Here is a 20,330-nt window from a genome sequence, read left to right as displayed (position 1 = left end):
TTAAGTTGCAAGAAAGGCAACTTTCAAATGCTGACTAAATAAGGCTACTAAATATTAATATCTGCAACTACATACCAAAGAAAGTCCAACGTAATAGCCGTGCTAATATAAAATAAATTTCAATTCTGTATTTCCTGGGTGTTGTTGCAATCCCTTGGAAATATGATAAACCAGAAAAATGCTTAACATAATTTCATCAATTTTTAGAAGGGAATTTCAGAAGCACAGTTATTATAAAGAAGAGTCATATTTGAATTAAAACATTAACTCTCTTTCCCTTCCCACAGGTTCTGCCAGACCTGCTGAATATTTCCAGTGCTTTATTGTTTATATTTGCACAGTTATTGTGTTAGGCTTTCTCTGGTATGCACTCGCAGATATTAATATTTAATAGCCTATTTAGTCAGCATTTGAAATTTAGTGTGGGCATTTTTTTCTTAGCCTGTCTTCAATTTCAAGCATCCTTACTGGTTATTAAATTTAATTAGACTCTTGGTTATCGTTATATTCTTGTTATCAGTGGTATTTGTTTATCCAGATCCCCAAATAATTACAAGGGCAGAATTTTCTGCCTGTCAGGCGGGCTGGTTGGGAACAGGTGCGGGAGGGCATGGAGCCGATTGCTGCCCGCAATCGTCTGCACACCGGCATTTTACATTGGCGGGCCAATTAAGGCCCGCCCAGCATGACGCGCACCCGGTAGCGCTCAGCGCTACCTGTGCGGGAGGAGGGAGAGTCAGGGCCTGCGCTCTTTCACACATGCGCACGAAAAGGTGCAGAAAACGTCGAGGCACAGAGCTGCCTCAGGGAGATTAAGTTCATGTTGAAAGTTTGAAATAAAGATAAAATAAAATTGTTTAAACATGTACCCTCATGTGACAGTGTCACATGAGCTGGGACATGTTTATGAAATGTGAATAAATTATTTATAGATTTTATTAAACCTTCAGGAAACCTCATCCCGCCCGTGGATGAGGTTTCCTGAAAAACGCGAAGGCCGCTTGGGCTCTTTGCCTGTCCGCCAACCTTAAGGTTGGACGGGCAGCATTAATGATTAGTTTAATTGGCTTTTTAATGGCCTTAACAGGCCTCTGACAGTTCAGCAGGCGCATAGCTACCTCTGGCGCGCGCCCACTGAACGAAAAATCTGAATGACTCACAGTGATGTCGGGACGCACGCCAACGTGAAAATTCTCCCCCAAGAGTACGTTTCAAATTTTAGGATAGCACATAGTGAACATTTTTCAGGTAAAGAGCATACATTTTATACTTATGTTCAGTTGTTTGGGGGCTCACATCAAGTTTCACTCCGTTTAAACTGACTTATTCATCTTTTACAGGTATGTCGGGCGTGACTCTTCACCAGCCCCAGCCACAGGTAACAAGAACACTCACCTCACAGAGCTGCAGGGCTTATTGGACACATCTTTCAACCTCCAAGCTTTTGAGGGCATGACGGTTTAGATTGAATGAAACCAACCCTTGTGGACATATTATTGGGTGTTGTTTCAGGGAAATGCACATCTTAAACTGCTGAGAAATAATGCATAAACAATTGTTGTTTGTTTCTTATATTTTCCCCATTGCTCTCATTCATCACATAAATGAGGTCTTCTGAATGTTTTCAGCTTTTCTTTTGTTCATGGGATGTGGGCGTCGCTTCCCTAATTGCCTTTGAGAAGGTGGCGGTGAATTATTTTGGTAGGTTATTTTGCAAAGCTAATTTAAACCGTTTTTAAATCTTTAAGTAAAATGTGAATATACAAGTTGAGAACCAGGAGAAAAAAAGGATATATTATTCAGTCATTTTATTTTTATAATCACTTTTGTTCAGTCAATGCGCTATGGGTTTTTTCAGGTTTTCTTCTTCATAATTTTGAAAGGTACACTATTGGGGTAGCTACAATAATAAAACGTTTTAACAATATCACTCAGCTTTCTTGAGAAGATACCTTTAATTGTACTTGTAGTTAAGAAAAAATAGACAGTTCACTATGTATAGTTGATTCTTGATGAAAGAATATCAACTAGGTAGTCTCTCACAAAACACCATGACAAGGGCAGTTGGAAATTTGACACCTTCATCAGTACATGATGAAAGGCACTGACCTGATGTCCTATTGGTTCCTACCTATTGCTTGTGACATCTACAATCTAAGGAAGCATGATTCTTTTGGGAGAGGTGGGAGTTTATTTGAAAAATAGGGAAGGAGAATTTACACCAGCCTATTAAGGATTCGTTCTGTGCAATACTTTTATTTTTCCTTGCCCAACACTAACTCCCCCTCACCATGAAATAAATTGAGACCAGCAAGTTGCCTTCACAATTGAGCTTTCAGCAGTAGAATAGGTACACTGAGATAATATTCTGTGAAATTTTAAATGACAGTATTTATTCTGCAAGTGAGATTGACCTGATAAATGATAAAATTGCAAATATTCAAGATCATTTTTGCTTGTGGAAGGAATTCTATATTATATTAATGATTTAGTATTCTATTTAAATATATTTTGCATTACAAACATAAGTATCTGAATGAGCTACTGTCCTGCCCAGAAATATGAAAATAGAAATTGGCTGCATATTTGGGGAAGGTTTTTGCTTGTTTCACCAGTGAGGCACTGATTATCCTTCATTAATGTTCAAAAGCACATTGGATTTGTATTTAAGCTTGGTTTAATCATTTATTATGTAAATATATCAAGCTGCCAATTTCTAAGTTTGTTAAGAATAAACTTAAACTCATGTTTTGAAATCAAAACCAAATTGAAGAACATGGAGAGAACTGTTGCGGATCCTGTACAAGTATAATAATTTTTACTGCTGTTACATTTTGTTTACCACTGTAGCCAATGGTAAACCAATTTTGGTTACCATTGCAGCAGGGAAAATAGGCGAAGGATAATTGCAGTGAGTAGCTGTTACTCCTTTTCCTTATCTGCCACAACAAGAAACGATGTAAGTGGAACACTTGCACAGCTTACTGTGTACATAACAATCGGACTCGCGTGAATTCTGGATCTGTGGTAAGGTATATTTCAATGGTCTCAACTTCCAATGTCACCCTCGACTAACATTGACTGACTTCAAAATTAAAGTAATTGTTTTCTGCTTAAGCTGTCGTGGAGCTCTTATCATAATGAGGTGCTTCAACTTATGGAAAAGGTCAAAAGAAAAACCTGTATGAAGAGCTATCCAATTCCTTAATGTGCAGCTCCCTTTTAGTGAGACAGAGCAATGTTCCTTGATTTAATGGAGTTGGCACATTTGGAAGATTAGCACTTGAGTCATAGCAGTTTATATTGTTCATCTTAAATTTAATGCAAAATAAAACATATAAAAGGACATTGAGCTACATTTCCTGTTTGCTAATTTTAACAAAGAAAAGTTGATGTGAGTATAAAGTGATTAAAAGAGTAAAAAAGTAACTTGAGTGCTTGGCAAAGGGGATCATGAAGAATTGCATTGTGACATTTCAAAGTAGAAATGACAAATGCTGAAGAAAGGATGACCAAACCTGCATGTAGGAGATATAGGAATAACTGAAGAGGGATTATTCACAATAGATTGATACAGCCCCACACACTGTTTAATATAAATCTCCTAGTGCAAGGGATTTCGATAGTTTTAAGAACAGAATATTTCTTGCGATTGGTGCTAATATATAGCTTGTTTATATTGTGATTGTTGAGCCATCAAGTCTACTTATGTTGAGCAGTCAATCAATTTTTTCTTCCTCATTAGTTAAGTATTAAAAGTCTGTTTTTCTCCTTTTCAGTTATTATTTTTACATCATTATGTCATATTACATTAAATCTTGAAATTTTTACACAAAATTGCTCTACATAATATTCCAGCATACAAAATGAGATACAACCACCTTGAACATTCCTCATCCACACTATCATCTTGCCCTCCAAAATAAAATTAATCATATACACATTTTTTTTGTTAGCCTACACAGAAACTTTGAAATGAAACAACTTTTCCCTGCTTCTGTAACCAGCTCACACCCTGGACCCCGGTTGTACCTTCCCCCATATGTTTCACTCCGCACCTAGCTGGCCAACTCTACACATTTGGAGGCCTGATGTAAGCAAAATGTGCACATGCAGGAGTTCATTTTATGTAAACTCCTGCAGTTCCTAGAACTCCGTGATCAAGATGCCAACAAATACATATTGGAGCATGCTACTTTCTGGTGGTCAGGCTTTGACCCAGCAGAGTCAAAAAGATCCTTATAACAGGGTGAATTTTGTTCATAATTTGTTTTACTTCAGAAAACACTTTAAAACAAATTGAGAGTGACAAATCTTAAAGGGCAACAATGTAATCAAGTGGAAATTTTACTCGTATAAAATCCTTAGGCTTTCAATTTTGCATATCATATTGTCAATTGATGTTTTGGAGTGTATATATGGAGATGACCTAGACTTGGATATTTGGAGCACAATATAAGTTCGGAGACGACACAGATCAGAAGCATGGTTAACTGAGAAGGGCTGTAAGTTATTTCAGGAGGACATGAGTGAGCAGATGGCACAGAAAAATACCAGATGGGGCTTAATGTAGTAACGGATGATGGAGTGACATTGGGCTACATTTTTTCTGTGCTAACTTTAGCAAACAAATGTATATGCTAGTGATGGAGTGTGAAAGAAATTGAGAGGAAATGCACATTAAATGGTGAATAGCGTACAAAGGCAAAGAGGTAATACATAAATCTGGTTAAGTCATAGATTAAATATTATATGCAGTTTTGAGTATCATACTGTAGGGATAGGAAAGATATGCTACAGAAGACATTTATTATGATGATTCCAAGGATGAAAGGTTTTGAGGAGAGAATCACAGAATTGTTACAGGACAGGAGGAGGCCATTTGACCCTTTGTGACTGTGCTGGAGCTCCAAAGGAACAATTTAGCTAGTGCCACTCCACCACCTTCTCCCCATAGCCCTACACATTCTGACTTTTCAGATAATAATTTAGTTCCCTCTTGAATGCCTCGATTGAAACTGCCTCCACCACACTTTCAGACAGTGCATTCCAGATCCCAACCACTTGCTGCGTGGAAAAGTTTCTCCTCATGCGGAGAATTTTCTCCCCTTCAGGGGGGTTGGGCAGGAGAGGGTGCGGGTATGTGCGCAACCGATCGCCACTCAAGATTGGCTGCGCGCCACCATTTTATGTGGGCGGGCCAATTAAGGCCCGCCCAGCGTGACGCACACCTGAAAGTGCTGAGCACTCCCTATGTGGGTGGGAGGGGTTGCCTGAGTCAGGGCCTGCGCTTTTTCGCGCATACGTGCGAAAGAACGCAGAAATCTCCCTGAGGCACAGAGCTGCTTCAGGGAGATTAGTTTAAATTCAGAAAAATTTAATTAAAAAATTTTAAGACATATCCTCTCATGTGAAACTGTCACATGAACTGGGACATGTCTATTAATTTTATTAAAAATTTTCACAAGACTTTAAAAACCTTCATGAAACCTCATCCCACAGTGGATGAGATTCCATGAAAAATGCGAAGGCCGCCTGGGCTCTTCACCTGCCCACCAACCTTAAGGTTGGACGGGCAGTTCAGTTTATTGATTTAATTGATAGTTAACTGGCTTTAATAGACTCTTGACAGTTCGGCGGGTGCGCGCCTGCCGAACTGAAAATCTGAATGATGTGTGGTGATGTTGGGACGCACGCTTGATGTCACCGTGCATCATTTTATGCCTCAGCGAGCGGGCCCTGTCCCCGCTCGCCGAGCCAAAGATTCTGCCCATGTCTCCATTGCTCTTTTGCCAATTATCTTAAACCTGCCCTCTCGTTCTCCTATAGAAACTGTAAATCTTTTCAGTCCAATGGTGAAGATTTAGCAAAGATCTCTGATAGAAGTGCTCTAAAGCATGAGGGATTTGGTCAGATAAAGAGGGGAAAAAATTTCCGATGGTTTGGTAACCAAGGGGCATAAATTGAAGATCATCACCAGAAGAATGACGGAAGAGTTTAAGAGAATTTGTACACGAGTCATTAAATACCCAGGTAGTAGAATTGGTGGAAGCATAATCCATAATAACTTCTTTAAAAGGCTGAAGATAAATAGAAACATAGAAAATAGGAGCAGGTCATTTGGTCCTTCGAGCCTGCTTCGCCATTCAGTAGGATTAAGGCTGATCCTGTACCTCAATGTCATACTCCCGCTCTCTCCCCCTACCACTTGATGCCTTTAGAGTCCAGAAATGTATCTATTTCGTTCTTAAATATATTCAATGACTTGGTCCCCATAGCCTTCTGTGGTAGAGAATTCCACAGGTTCACCCACCCTCTGAGTGAAGAAATTTCCCCTCATCTCAGTCCTAAATGGGCCTACCCTGTATCCTGAGGCTGTGACCCCTCGTTCTAGACCCACCCCCACCAGAGGAAACATCATCCCTACATTGTCCATCCCTGTCAGAATTTTATGTGTCAATGAGATCCCCTCTCATTCTTCTAAACTCCAGTGTATACAGGCCTGGCTGGCCCAATCTCGCCTCACACGGCAATCTTGCCATCCCAAGAATCAGTCTGGTGAACCTTTGCTGCACTCCCTCTATGGCAAGTATATCCTTCTTGGGTAAGGAGACCAAAACTGCATGCAATACTTCAGGTGTGGTCTCATTTTCAAATACTTAGTCTTACTAGTAAGTGAATTAGAAATAAACATTGTCACTGTAAAAATCTCCTTCGAAATTCCATTCCTTCCACAGGCAACGCTCAATCCAACCAATCATGGACTCTACCCTACCTAATTTGATTTCCTGCAAAGATAGTTACACAAAACTTAACTATGTCTGCCTATTTGTACATGTGCCTTATTCAAATATTCACTGTCCTATTACATTTCCCCTTCTCCAGGTACCATGCCCTAAGAGGGCAGTGGTAACCATGGACTACCATTAGGATTTGTCCATGATTATGCTTAGCAAAGTATTGCAGTGTTTGACATTGCATTCTGCAGTATGGATGACCAGGAAACTCTCCCACTCTTTACCACCTGCCATCAGGCATATTGGAAATATTTACAGGCTGATAACCAACCTGTTTGTCCACATATGAATGCACCTTCCATGGCCATCAAGTCAGGACTTGAACCCAGCGCTTCTGGCCCAGAAGTAGGGACATTACTCGTGTGCTACAAGACCTCCTTGCACTTTCCCCATGCAATTTAAATATGTCTAAGATACTTAAATTGCATTTGATTCGAGTTGAATGTATAATGTCTTAATTTTAGACCATTTGTATATTTTGTCCAAAAAAAAGCTTTAAGGCCAGCAACTGAATAACACACATCATTCAGAAAAGACCTTTGCAGAATAAAGGTAAATGAACTATAAGCTAGTCTTTTGTGCAGCTTCCTAACTCTGCAGTCAATGGCTTGCACTCCAGAGGCTCACCAATTAGCAGCGATGTTTCCAAGTGGTTTGATTCAATTTGCCTGTTTTATGGGTGAACCAAATCAACAGAAAAGAAACTTTAGAGTTTGTGTGTCTGTGGACTTTGCAATCAGCTTTAACTTCTCTTATTTGAACACGAATGCAATAGAGTGACAAGGGACCTTCTTTCTAATGCCCTCCTTTGAAACATGTTTAAATGTCATGATGTGAATTGATGAAAAGAACGCCAAAATAAAGGTCATAAGTGAGCTATAATTGAGGCTCGTCACTGATACTAAAATGCCAGAGTGAAGTCTATTTCAGATCAGAAAATCAGCCATTTTTATGTTTTTAGAATCATGTTCATGTTATAATGTCTACTGCAGCCTCCTTTACTGTCATTGGCCAAGTTAATCAATGAAATGATTTCAGAAATAAATATTTTTAACAACTCAGTATTGCACATGTTTAAAGTATCACTGCAGTTACAAAAGTAGAGCATTTCCATCAGCAGAGCCAGGCGGTGAGGGATAGAATTGGGACCTGGTTTATATACACTTAGGAGCTTTTATTTACAGAGAGACACATTACCTATAGTGCATCTTCAATATAACAACCACTGTTTCAGCCTCATATATACTTTATATATGAGCAGTTGAATTCCCAGTTAATGAGCACAGTTGAATTCCCAGTTAATGTCCACCACTTGAACACTTGGTTATATACAATTAGCAAGCAGTCTGACATTACTAGTAGCCTTTAGTTACAAAGTTATCAGTCAAATCAGCTATTGGCAGGAACAGAGTAAAAATAACCATTTTGAAACTTAAGTCAATCAACACCATCACCACATTACGTCTTGAGAAATGCAAATGTACCACAAATTAACAAGTCTTTTCAAAATCTCAAGATACTTACACCAGGACATGAGTTATAAATGTGAAGATAAGTATCTCCTTTGTAATTGGATGAGTTACCTTTTGTTTTCTTCATTTGAATTACCACAAAACATTATATAAATAGTATTTTATAATAAAGTTAACATTTTGTTTTATGCCTTATACAACTTTGAAGAGATTTTTGGTAAATGAAAAGGTTATTCTGGCATTAAGTACTCGTGTCAGTAAATAATTGTTTCTCAAATTGTTTATTAAAATATTGTTTCTGCAACCAGTTGATTATTTAACAGTTTCATCAGTCACAATTATCCAGATATGCTTCAGTATGTACTGACAGTAGACTTACATCTTAAACAACCACTTAGTGTATCAAATATTTTTCATAACCTTGTTATTTACTGCTTCTCCAACTTCTGTGCTGTCAGCCATCTCTGCATGACAACAAGTAAATAAATATTCACATGCCCCCTCATTGTGCATTTTGTGGCCCACATGCTTTGTATCCATTCAAATGCAGCACTGCTAAATTGATGGCTGAAGCTGGATTGAACACTGAATATCAGAATAAATTAGGTTTAACAGCTGTAACAGGGTAGCTAAGGGCTCGATATTCCACAGAATCATTTCCAGCTTCGTGTGCCAGGGTGGTGACTTCACAAAGAATAATGGCACTGGTGGGAAGTCCATCTATGGTGAGAAGTTTGCTGATGAGAATTTCCAACTGAAGCACATGGGGCTTGGTACCCTGTCTATGGCCAATGCTGGACCAAATGCAAATGAATCCTAGTTCTTTATATGCACTTCAGATACTCCATAGTTGGATGGAAAGCATGTTGTATTTGATAAAGCTATAAGAGGGCTCCTAGGTCATAAAGAAAGTGGAGAAATTGGGCAGCAATGATGGCAAAACCAGCAGTACTGTTAGCATAATTAATTGTGGACAAATGTGAATGGAATTATATGATTAAATAAAACCTGATCACTTACGATTACAAAACAAAACAATATAGCGTATTACTAGATAGAAATTACCAAACTAAATTTAATAATGCATAGAACTATTAACAGTTGGCAAAGATCTTCAAGCACATGAACATGAATAATTTGGAAATGAATGACTAATTATAGAGTCAATCTAGAGCTCTTCTAAACTAACAAACTACTAAATGAGTGGAAAATGGTTGGCAATTTACTGATAATTTGAACCGAGTTAAAATCAGTGAAACAATGCAATGAAAGTGTACAGTGGATTAGCCCTTTCCATTTAGACTCTGTCTAAAGTAAAATTCTTGCTTTTAAAATAACGTGTTCTTGAAATCTAAGCCATAGCAAACTGTATGGCATAAACTTGGACTAAACTGCTGCATGGAATAAAATTCAACACACTGGGCCTTAATTCCATGGGCAGCATTTTCCCTCCGTCGAGGGGGTTGTGCAGGTGTGGGCGTGGGTGGGCAGATTCCCAATCGGTGCCCCCAGTTAGGGGTGCACCGCCATTTTACATGGGCTGTGCGCTCCCTGTGCAGGCAGGCGGGGGGGGGATTCCCTGAGTTGGGAGTGCGCTCTATCGCGCATTCGCGTGAAATAACGCACAGATCTCCCTGAGGCAAATTGCTGCCTCGGAGCTCGGCTCAAGTTTGAAAACTTTATTAAAGGGAGAAAAAAAAATCCCTGACACGTCCCCTCATGTGACACTCTCACATGAGCAGGGACATGTCAATTACTTTTATTTAAAAATTTTATACATATTTTAAATCCCTCATGAAACCTCATCCCGCCCGTGGATGAGGTTTCATGTTTTTTCTGATGGCCGCCTGGGCTCTTCGCCTGCCCACCAACCTTAAGGCTGGACAGGCAGTTACATTAATTGGGTTAATTACTTTTTTAAAGGCCTTAAGTGGCCGCTGAGTCAGCTGCGCGCCATCCAAACAAAATCTAAATGACGTAAGCGACGTTGGGATGCACACCTGACGTCACCGCATGTCATTTTACACATCGGCGAGTGGGCCCCACTCACCGACGGGAAAATGCTGCCCCATTTTAGAACAAAGAGGGGAAGACAAGATGCTATTGCAGCTGTTCGGTTATCCAGTTAAGCAATTGATTCCTAATCAACAGCAACAGGCACTCCTTTACTAATTGATATACACATGCCCCAAATCTCAAATACAACATCAGGTTTCTTTTCTTGATTTTCTTTTTAATTGAATTTCCTCCAAAAGTGCGAAACTTGTTTTTAAGGATCTGTGGAATTGTCTTTCAGTCAGTTTTGAGGCGTGAATGAGATAGAATTCTTGAAGAGAGAAACTGATAGTTCTAAATGTAATCTATGCTGTGTGTTCCCTCTTGTGATATGGGAGGCCAACTGCCCATAAATGACCATCTTGACATGCTATCGCACATTGATGACTAAATTCGATTGCTTGCATTTTTCTAGTTGAAGGAGGATGACAGGAGTGGTAAAAATAGTGAGGTGAAAAGGAAGAGACTATTCGTTGTCTTTTCACTCCATGTCTTGTAAGATTTGACAGCACTGCCTAGACAGTCATTTCCATACACCCAGTTTAATGATTTGCATGGTGATCGTGTGGTCAAAGTGGTCGCAGATTAAATTCATTCAGAAGGAATGTCAAATTTTGCTGACCCAAAAATATTTTAAGGTTCAAGTGTGGCCACATAGATTATGTGCATCCCTGTTGACTTGAATTATCATTTTAATGCACTGTTACAACAACATCCAGTAATTATTGTTTTAAATAGCTGATTGATGCAAACTGTTGTATGTGTAACTAGATTGTGGGTCAATTATTTGTATAATGCATATGGGAGTAAAACAGTGAAACACCCCCTTTCTATCAATTCTGTTACAACCCACCATGGTCCAGCTTCATAATCCTTGTAAATAATAAACATCCTTCCCTGCTGTGTGACATGAACTAGACAAGAAAATATTAGCACAAGTGTTGACAGTGAAAATTAAGGTGTGAGGGCAGAGTAGAAGAATCATATTTACTTGCGTAAAAATAAAAGATCTGGAAGTCCGGTTGGTGCAATAAACACTAATTCAAAGGAGAGTAAACTGTTCTAGTTTTGCTGTCCTTTTTAATGTCATTATATCCCCACAAGCATGAGACAACCTTGTAGTAAACTCCTAACCATCTGCCATTCTCCATGTATTAAATATATCATGTTGCAATTAAACGGATGAAGATTAAATATTCAAGATCCATATTTTGTTGAAAAGAACCATGAAAGAGAATGGATAATTTAATGAATAAATCTGTTACCTCTTTGCCCTTAGTGTAGGAAAACAATGCATATAATCAGAGGAAAAGTTGTTCTATATTCCAATCACCGAGGAAAAAAGGCTTGTGAACTAGCATTTGTGTGTTTTGAATGCTAATACCTTAGGATAGTTTAAAATGTAGATGGAATGAATTTTTGAAAGAAAAAGTCACGCTTATCAGAACTTTTATGAACTTGAAGAAAAAGGTTGCTTGTTACCATGGAGATTGCTAAATACATGTTTGTTAACCTTCAATGTTGAACATTTAAGATCAACTAAGGTTATTAAACTGTAAACATAAAGTGAGGCTGAAGAAATATGATTAAATTAACTTATATGGCCTAATGCTCCTTGAAGCCAAGACAAAAATGAACTGAAACAGCAGGCCGAATTTTTGTCAGGGTTCAAAGGCAGATGAGACAAAGCTGGGTGGGAGGGTGAGCTGTGAGGAGGATGCAGAGATGCTTCACTGTGATTTGGACAAGCTGAGTGAGTGGGTAAATGCATGGCAGATGCAGTATAATGTGGATAAATGTGAGGTTATCCAATTTGATATTGAAAACTGGAAGGCAGATTGTTATCTGAATGGCTATAAATTGAGAGAGGGGAATGTGCAATGAGACCTGTGTGTCCTTGTACACCAGTCACTGAAGGTAAGCATGCAGTTGCAGCAGGCGGTAAAGAAGGCAACTGGCTTGTTGGCCTTCATAGCGAGAGGATTCAAGTACAGGAGTGGGGATGTCTTGCTGCAATTATACAGGGCCTTGGTGAGACCACACCTGGGATATTGTATGCAGTTTTGGTCTCCTTATTTGAGGAAAGATGTTCTTGCTATAGAGGGAGTGCAGCGAAGGTTTACCAGACTGATTCCTGGGATGGCGGGACTGACATATGAGGAGAGATTGAGTCAGTTAGGACTATATTCGCTGGAATTCAGAAGAATGAGGGGGGATCTCATAGAAACCTATAAAATCCTAACAGGACTAGACAGGGTGGTGCAGGAAGGATGTTCCCGATGATGGGGGAGTCCAGAACCAGAGGTCACAGTCTGAGGATACAGGGTAGACCATTTAGGACTAAGATGAGAAATTTCTTCACCCAGAGAGTGGTGAGCTTGTGGAATTCACTACCACAGAAAGTAGTTGAGACCAAAACATTATGTTTTCAAGAAGGAGTTAGATATAGCTCTTGGGGCGAAAGGGATCAAAGGATACAGGGAGAAAGCAGGAGCAGGTTATTGAGTTGAATGATCAGCCATGATCATAATGAATGGTGGAGCAGGCTCAAAGGGCCGAATGGCCTACTCGTATTTTCTATGTTTCTATGAAGAGTCATACTTTTTTTTTGTGGAGGAAATCCAATTTTCCTCTACATTCCCAACCTGGTGTCAATGTTCCCTGGTCTTTGTGCATGTCGGGAATGTCTAGTGTGCCAAATGTACAGCCGCTGAGGTTCGTTTCCCCATTTTAAATGGGGGACAAAAATCGGATTTTCTTCCACACACCATTAGTGGTGCAGGGTTTTGGAAGCCCTTTAAAAACTCGTCAGGTTTGATAGTTCGTGAAGAAAATGGAAAACCTGCTGAGGAGTCTGCAACCTTCTGAAAGGTAAGTGCTAAGTGTTTTCACACCTTCTAGTATCATTATTAGGTGCTGTATTGTAATGTAGATGTGTTCTTAATGCAGTGATTCATAGGGATCTAAAGGTAAGTTGACTCTTACATTGAATAGCCTTGTGTATTTTTTCACCTATATCATAGTACTTTTACAGTGGAGAAAGCATGCAAAAAATGCATCAAAATGCCCTGTCTGTCTGTGCTGTCATCTTTTCTACTGTGATTTAAATAGCTATGGCTGATTTTTTTAAAATGGTGTTGGCACTTGAAAAAAATCTAACCATCTGCTTCCCTGCATTGATTGAAAAGTACTCTGCTTTGAAATGAGCATCTGTTCTTTTCTTCCCAGAGGGTAGTTTATTGTTTGGATAGCTTATTGTTTGGATAGCTGTGATCATTATCAATGCTTCAGTGAGTTTCAGGTGAAAATGGGTATGAGCACAGTAGGTGTTCCATTTATCAGAGAATGAATGATAGTTTCAAGAAGTTGTAATAACAGATTGTGACTTTGATGAGGTTCCTGGTTTGTAGACACAAGCTCATAGGATTACAAGGATTTTTTCACATGACTGAATACATTTTTTTCTCTCAGTATCAATCTTATGGAGACTTACTGGATGGTGAGAGGTTCATTTCTTCCCCCAAGGAATATAAAATATTTCCCATTGATATCACATAGATTCTGGCGACTGCACCTCGTGCATACTAGGTGAGTGGCTGTGGAGGATACATGGGGGGTCATTGATGTGGCATTGGTGATCTGAGGGGGTATGGAGGATACATGGGGGCATAGAGCTGGCATGGGGGAGTCTGAGGGGACATGGAAGACACATGGCAGGCATAGGGTGACATGGAGAGGTATGGGTGATCTGAGAGGGCATAGACAGGTATGGGGGTATGGGCGATGGGGTGAGGTTTGTGATTTAGGGGACTTTTAAACAATGTTGGGAGCTGGAGAGCTGAGCCTTCCTTCTAACTGGTCCGCCTCCACACCCACACTCCTCCCACTCTGGTTTGCAGACTGCACTGCGAACATGACCCAATGTGAAAAGCCAAAACTGGCGAGTGAAATCACACATGTGTCAGCTGTGCAGTTTGTGAGTCATAAAATTGTGCAGGTTGGGTTATCCCAAGCCCTGAGGAAGGTGAGTAAAATGATGCAGGATGACATCAGGTAGAATTCCCAATGTCACCCCGCCCCATTTCAATTTTCAGGTAGGCGGGGGCTCAGCAGAATCAGCTGTGCGCCCGCCAACCTGTTAATGGCCAATTGAGGCCATTGACAAAGTCATTAAAGTAATTAGTGGACTTTCTCATCCAACCTTGAGGTTGGCGGGCAGGCCAGGAGCCCTGGCAGGCATTAGAAAAAGCATGAAACCTCATCCACGGGCGGGGTGAGTTTTCATATAGATATTTAAAAATGTAAAATAAAAGTGTCTTTGAAAGTGATGGACATGTCTCAACTCATATGACAATGTCACATGAGGGGACATGTCAGGGAATTTTTTTTTCTATTTTTAAGATTTTTTTTATTGTGGAGCCGATCTCCCTGAGGCTGCACTTAGCCTCAGGAAGATGAGTGCGCTCTTTTGTGCGCATGCGCAAAAAAGCACACTCTCGGCTCAGGGAATCCCCACCCCCCCTGCCCGCACAGGGAGCACTCAGCACTTCCTGGCGGATTTCACACTGGGCGTGCCTTAATTGGCCCACCCACGTAAAATGACGGCACGCCCCCAATCGGGCGCCGATCGGAGGCGCGCCTCCACGCGCTCACTCCTAAACTTCCCCCCTGACGGGGGTAAATTCTGGCCCAAGAAAATCTTAAAATTGAGTTTTACCACATGTTGTAGGAAGTTATGTTTTGACTGAACCCTGTCAAACAAAATTTGAAAATAAATCACAATCTCTCTCACTCCATTTTCCAAATGCACCAAAATCTTTTCCCACATACCCACTGGGGCCTCAGACATCCCCCCCCCACCAACTTCACCTTCATTATACTCTCTCATGACACCAAAACACATCACATATAACACAACTATCGAAAGACCATCTCTGTCCTCCTGCTATTTTCCTCCGTCATAGATGTTGACTCCTTGACATACAAATCGACTCTATAATGCAACATTACTGCATCTCACATTCACATAAATGTATGAGTTATAAAGTAAATATTTGTTACCATTTAAGGTGATAAAATAGCCGTACATCCAGTCTTCCCGCTTAAGAAGCCTCAATCATCCAAGGTAGAGAAAAATTGGTGGAGCAGTTACATTCCAGAGCTCAACTCTCTGTCCAGTAACCATGGACGGTGAAAATCTAGCCCTTGAGACCTAGGTGAAAGACACTGCAGTTAGAGTTTTGCAATCCAGCCTCTATTGTTGTTTCCCAAGGTATGGAGCAGCCACAGGGGGTCAGTCTGATGTTGCAATTCTTTGTATTTCTTATGGAGCTGTTCAGGGTCATTCTTTGTCAATTAGTTTGACCAGGGCTGCTCAGCTCCTGACCTCATTACAGCCTTGATCCAAATATGGACAGAAGAGGTGAGGTGTAAATAACTGCCATTGACATCAACATCTGACCAAATGTAAGGGGCCCTAGCAAAACTGAAATCACTGGGAATCGAGGAAAACTCGCTACTGGTTGGAGTCATAACTAGCATAAAGGAAAATGGCTGTGGTTGTTGGAGACCAATTTTCTCAGCCCAGGACTTCACTGCAGAATCTAACCTCCCCCTCGACATTCAACGCCTTTACAAGCGCTGAATCCCTAAGCTATCAATATCCTGGGGGCTATCAGTAACCAGAGGGTGAACTGGACTAGCCATATAAACACTGGCTACAACAACAGAGTCTGGGGGTAGAACTTTCCCCCCGTTGGGGGGGTTGTGCAGAAGCGGGCGCAAACTGATCGGCGCCCCCAATCGGGTCCACGTCGCCATTTTACATGGGTGGGCCTATTAAGGCCTGCCCAGCGTGACACGCACTCGGAAGCGCTGCGCACTCCCTGTGCCGGGGGTTGGGGGGGAGGTTCCATGAGTCGGGAGTGCACTCTTTCGCACGTGCACGTGAAAGAGCGCAGAAATCTCCCTGAGACACAGAGGTGCCACAGGGAGATTAGTTTTAAGTTTTAACAGTTCAATAAAGTGTTGAAAAAATTTTTATGACATGTCCGCTCATGTGAAACTGTCACACGAGCTGGGACATGTGCATTCATTTCAATGAAAATTTTAAATCATTCATGAGACCTCATCCCACCCATGGATGAGGTGCCATGAAAAATGCGAAGGGCACCTGGGCTCTTTGCCTGCCCGCCAACCTTAAGGTTGGATGGGCAGTTCTGTTAATTATTTTAATTGTTAGTTAAATGGCCGTAAAAGGCCTTAGACAGTTCAGCGGACGTGTAGCCAAGTCGGCTGTGCGCCCGCCGAACTGAAAATCTAAATGATGCGCGGTGACATCGGGACTGGTGCCTTGACGTCACCCCGCGTCATTTTATGCCTAGGCGAGCGGGCCCCATCACCGCTCGTTGAGCCAAAAATTCTCCCCTGGGAGTTCTGACAGAGGCGATTAATGTGCTTTACTGGGTTATTGATCACCTACATTGTTTCCTGTAAGTTACAGGAGAGATGAATTTGAGATCTAATGTCCACGACTTTATAGTGAAACTGTAGTTTTGAATCTGAAATGCATATAACATGAGCACAAACATCAACTAGTAGTTGAAAGTACAAACAGCAACAAGAATTTACTAGTTGGTCATCCTCATGCATGGGGAACATAAAGGAGTTGATATAACCCAATGGGTAAAATCTTGGCTCGGCGAGCGGTGGTGGGGTCCGCTCACCGAGGCGTAAAGTGACGTGTGGTGACATCGGGCAGGTGTCCCGACGTCACCGCGCGTCATTCAGATTTTCAGTTCGGCGGGCGCACAGCCAACTTGGGTGCACACCCGCCGAACTGTCAAAGGCCTATTTAGGCCATTTAACTAACAATTAAAATAATTAACTGAGCTGCCCATCCAACCTTAAGGTTGTCGGGCAGGCGAAGAGCCCAGGCGGCCTTCGCATTTTTCATGAGACCTCATCCACGGGCGGGATGGGGTTTCATGAAGGCTTTTAAAGGTTTGAAAATTTTTTTAAAATAAAATTCGTAGACATACCCCAGCTCATGTGACAGTTTCACATGAGGGGACTTGTCCTTAAATTTTTTTTTTCCTTAATTAAAATTTTTCTGAACTTAAAATTAATCTCCCTGAGGCAGCTCTGTGCCTCAGGGAGATTTCTGCACTCTTTCGCGCACATGCCCCGACTCAGGTAACCCCCCACCACACAGCTAGCGCTCAGCGCTTCCAGGTGGCTTACGTGGCCCACCCACGTAAAATGGCGGCACACAGCCGATCGCGGGCAGCAATCAATTGCGCGCCCGCTCAAACCATCCCCCCCCCCACCCCGACAGGGAGAAAATTCTCTCCAATATGTATGACTCAATAAAGGTTTTTTCACTGTTGTGTTTGGAACGTTTTAATACATTTAAAGTGTAGCAATGACAGAATCAGCTTTTGCCATAGCAAAGTAGATCAAGGCATGGAAACAGCTTTTAACAAATAAGTGAGCCATGCAAGCATTTCAAGTAAATTCTGAATCATTTCTGTGATGCCTCAAAATAATATAGCAGATGCATCTTGATATTTTTTTAATCACCACTGCAAAGCATCTTTACTTGGGTGTTTGTCCATTTGTGAATCACTAACCTTTCCACTGGACTAGTAAATGCAAAATCCAACGTCCATTTTGGTTGTGTGCACTAGTACTGTGCACCCTTTAAGCTCCTGACAGCATACGAGATCCTGTTCCAGCTTGCTCCGTGGTTAGCACTGACACTCAGCTCCATATATATTGGCACATGAGTTCCTGCTGTGTTGTCAGGGGGCTGTATCAATTTAATTTCAGTAGTTTATTATTGATGTTGGAATGACCACTTGCATAAAAATCAAAGTAGTGAAAGTGGCTATCACAGACGAGGGAAATCTCATGAAGCCCTTTTGGGGTGGGTTTATAACCATCTGCACTGCTTGATCTTGCGGTACACATTGATCCTGAGCCAAGTTACGTCTCCAATGTAATCACTGCTAGGATTAACATCTGCTATCACTTCTATCAGTAGATTGCAGTGAATGAAAATCTGCTTAATCCAGACAGGAGCAAGGAAAACCCAAAATTGAACTATGTGGATGTAGCAACCTGATGAAATGCAACATTTGCTATTTTTTTTGAGTACCAGATGGAATTTGAATTGCCCTTTCCACTGCATTGAACTCAAGATGCTGCAATTTTTCTTCACTACTACAAAGGATAACATTTTTTGTGGGCACTAATTGTTTAGACTCGGCCTGCTCTGCCAGGAATCATTAATTTCTCTCTGTTAGATGACTAACTCATCTTGCCTATATGTACCTTTAGCAGGGAGCACTGTTTAATCTGGCCCATTTGGCCTGTTTTGTGGTTATTTGGGTAAACTATTACAGATTGTCCAGTATAATTTTAACTGCTCTTATCTCATTTCCAACTCCTGAGTTTCAGTATCTATGTGGGTAGGGGGTCTTGTGGTGCAGGGGTTAGCATCACTGCCTCTGAGCCAGAAGCTCTGAGTTCAAGTCCCATTTCAAGACTTAAGATAAAAGCAAAAAACTGCGGATGCTGGAAATCCAAAACAAAAACAAAAATACCTGGAAAAACTCAGCAGGTCTGGCAGCATCTGCAGAGAGGAACACAGTTAACGTTTCGAGTCCGAGTTCAGACTCGAAATGTTAACTGTGCTCCTCTCTGCAGATGCTGCCAGACCTGCTGAATTTTTCCAGGTATTTTTGTTTTTGTTTCCCATTTCAAGACTTGTTGGCCAAAGAAGGTGCATTCATAACATGGCCAAACAGACTGTGTATCAACTTGTACATCCTTCCAACATATGGCAGGCAGTAAGAGCAGGAGAGATTCCTGGTCAGCCATGTGATGGAATGAAATTGGAGTCTCCTCCATCATTATGCATAGCTTCAGGCTGCAACATGCATGTAAAAAGTGTATGATGTCATAGCCGCTCAGACTGCTCTGATCCACACTTGTGGATCAGATTGGTTTAATCCCCATTCCGGCTGGGGTGTCTTTGGGACCTGCCTCCTTTAAGGAGGTGAGGTGATGGCGCTATGGTTTGGATCTGCCTTCGGGCGGAGAACTGAAGAAGAATCAATATGGATAAGGAAGCTATATTTTTAAATTAAATGGTTTGCATCTTACTTGGGATTTTCAAAAATTTTTCACTGGTGGTTAAATAAATTGAATTCAGGTGGAATAGGTCTCCTAGTGCAGTCCTGGACTTCTAAGATATATTGAAATTGAAATCTTTCCATTGATCACTTGAACTGCCTTACACTTCCTTAATTTCTTCACCAATTCTTCATTATGTGGATTCACTTCAGTCACAAAGTGCTCCTTGTTGACGAAGGAAATTGGTATAATTAGCCAATCCGCAGTGAAGCTTACCTCATGGTGCCAGTAGCCATTGTAGGGTGGGCTAAGCTCAATTGGCTGAATGTCTGGTCCTCAATCTATAATGTTGTGTTTTAGTCCAAAGTCAAAATAAAAATCACACTTTTTAAATGCAAATCATACCCTCCCTTCATTGCTCCCCATCTCAACGTTGTTTATTCCTTGAACTGGAAAATTGGAATAAGCTCTGTAACTGGCTGAGAAGCAATACGTTTCTCGAAGGCTGATCAGCTTTTCTTCCACCCAAGAGTGTGCTGTAACCATTCTGCAATTCTGTTAAGAATGAATATTTTATCAGAAAGCTGGTGAACCATGACCCTGTGTCATGGCCAAGATACCAAAAAAAATTGGTCTGAATTATTGTGAGAAGTTAATATCTCAAAATGGAACAATTTAATAACATAATTGATAGCGTGAAGGCGGCATAGGATCTACCTAATTGTATTATAGTGTTGTCATTTACTTCCAGTATACAACACTTAAATTGCAGTCCTCATAATGGCTGGCTTCTAGTAATCATTGAAATCTTGTACAGTTTCCCCACATCAAATTCTGAATCCTCTGATTAATTTCCAATAAATTATAT

General features: G+C 40.9%; 1 protein-coding gene and 1 pseudogene across 3 annotated transcripts in view; both read left to right on the top strand.

The window, feature by feature from the left end:
* The window catches only part of ogdhl (oxoglutarate dehydrogenase L), a 137,335-nt gene extending 133,989 nt beyond the window's left edge, over positions 1-3,346 (top strand). For 2 of the 3 annotated variants that reach the window (XM_078530842.1, XM_078530843.1), the window contains exon 23: positions 1,341-3,346. In XM_078530842.1, coding sequence (XP_078386968.1) covers positions 1,341-1,464 — 124 coding nt within the window. In that variant the 3' untranslated portion in view covers positions 1,465-3,346. The remainder of the gene's footprint in view (positions 1-1,340) is intronic. The other variant, XM_078530844.1, reaches the window with a different exon arrangement.
* A 2,591-nt stretch (positions 3,347-5,937) lies between these two features.
* On the top strand, positions 5,938-9,369 carry LOC144668491 (peptidyl-prolyl cis-trans isomerase A pseudogene; annotated as a pseudogene).
* Positions 9,370-20,330: the final 10,961 nt, after the last annotated feature.

The sequence above is a fragment of the Cetorhinus maximus genome, chromosome 27 (assembly GCF_964194155.1).
Source record: "Cetorhinus maximus chromosome 27, sCetMax3.hap1.1, whole genome shotgun sequence".
Lineage (NCBI taxonomy): Eukaryota > Metazoa > Chordata > Chondrichthyes > Lamniformes > Cetorhinidae > Cetorhinus > Cetorhinus maximus.
This window is presented reverse-complemented; position numbering and strand designations above follow the sequence as displayed.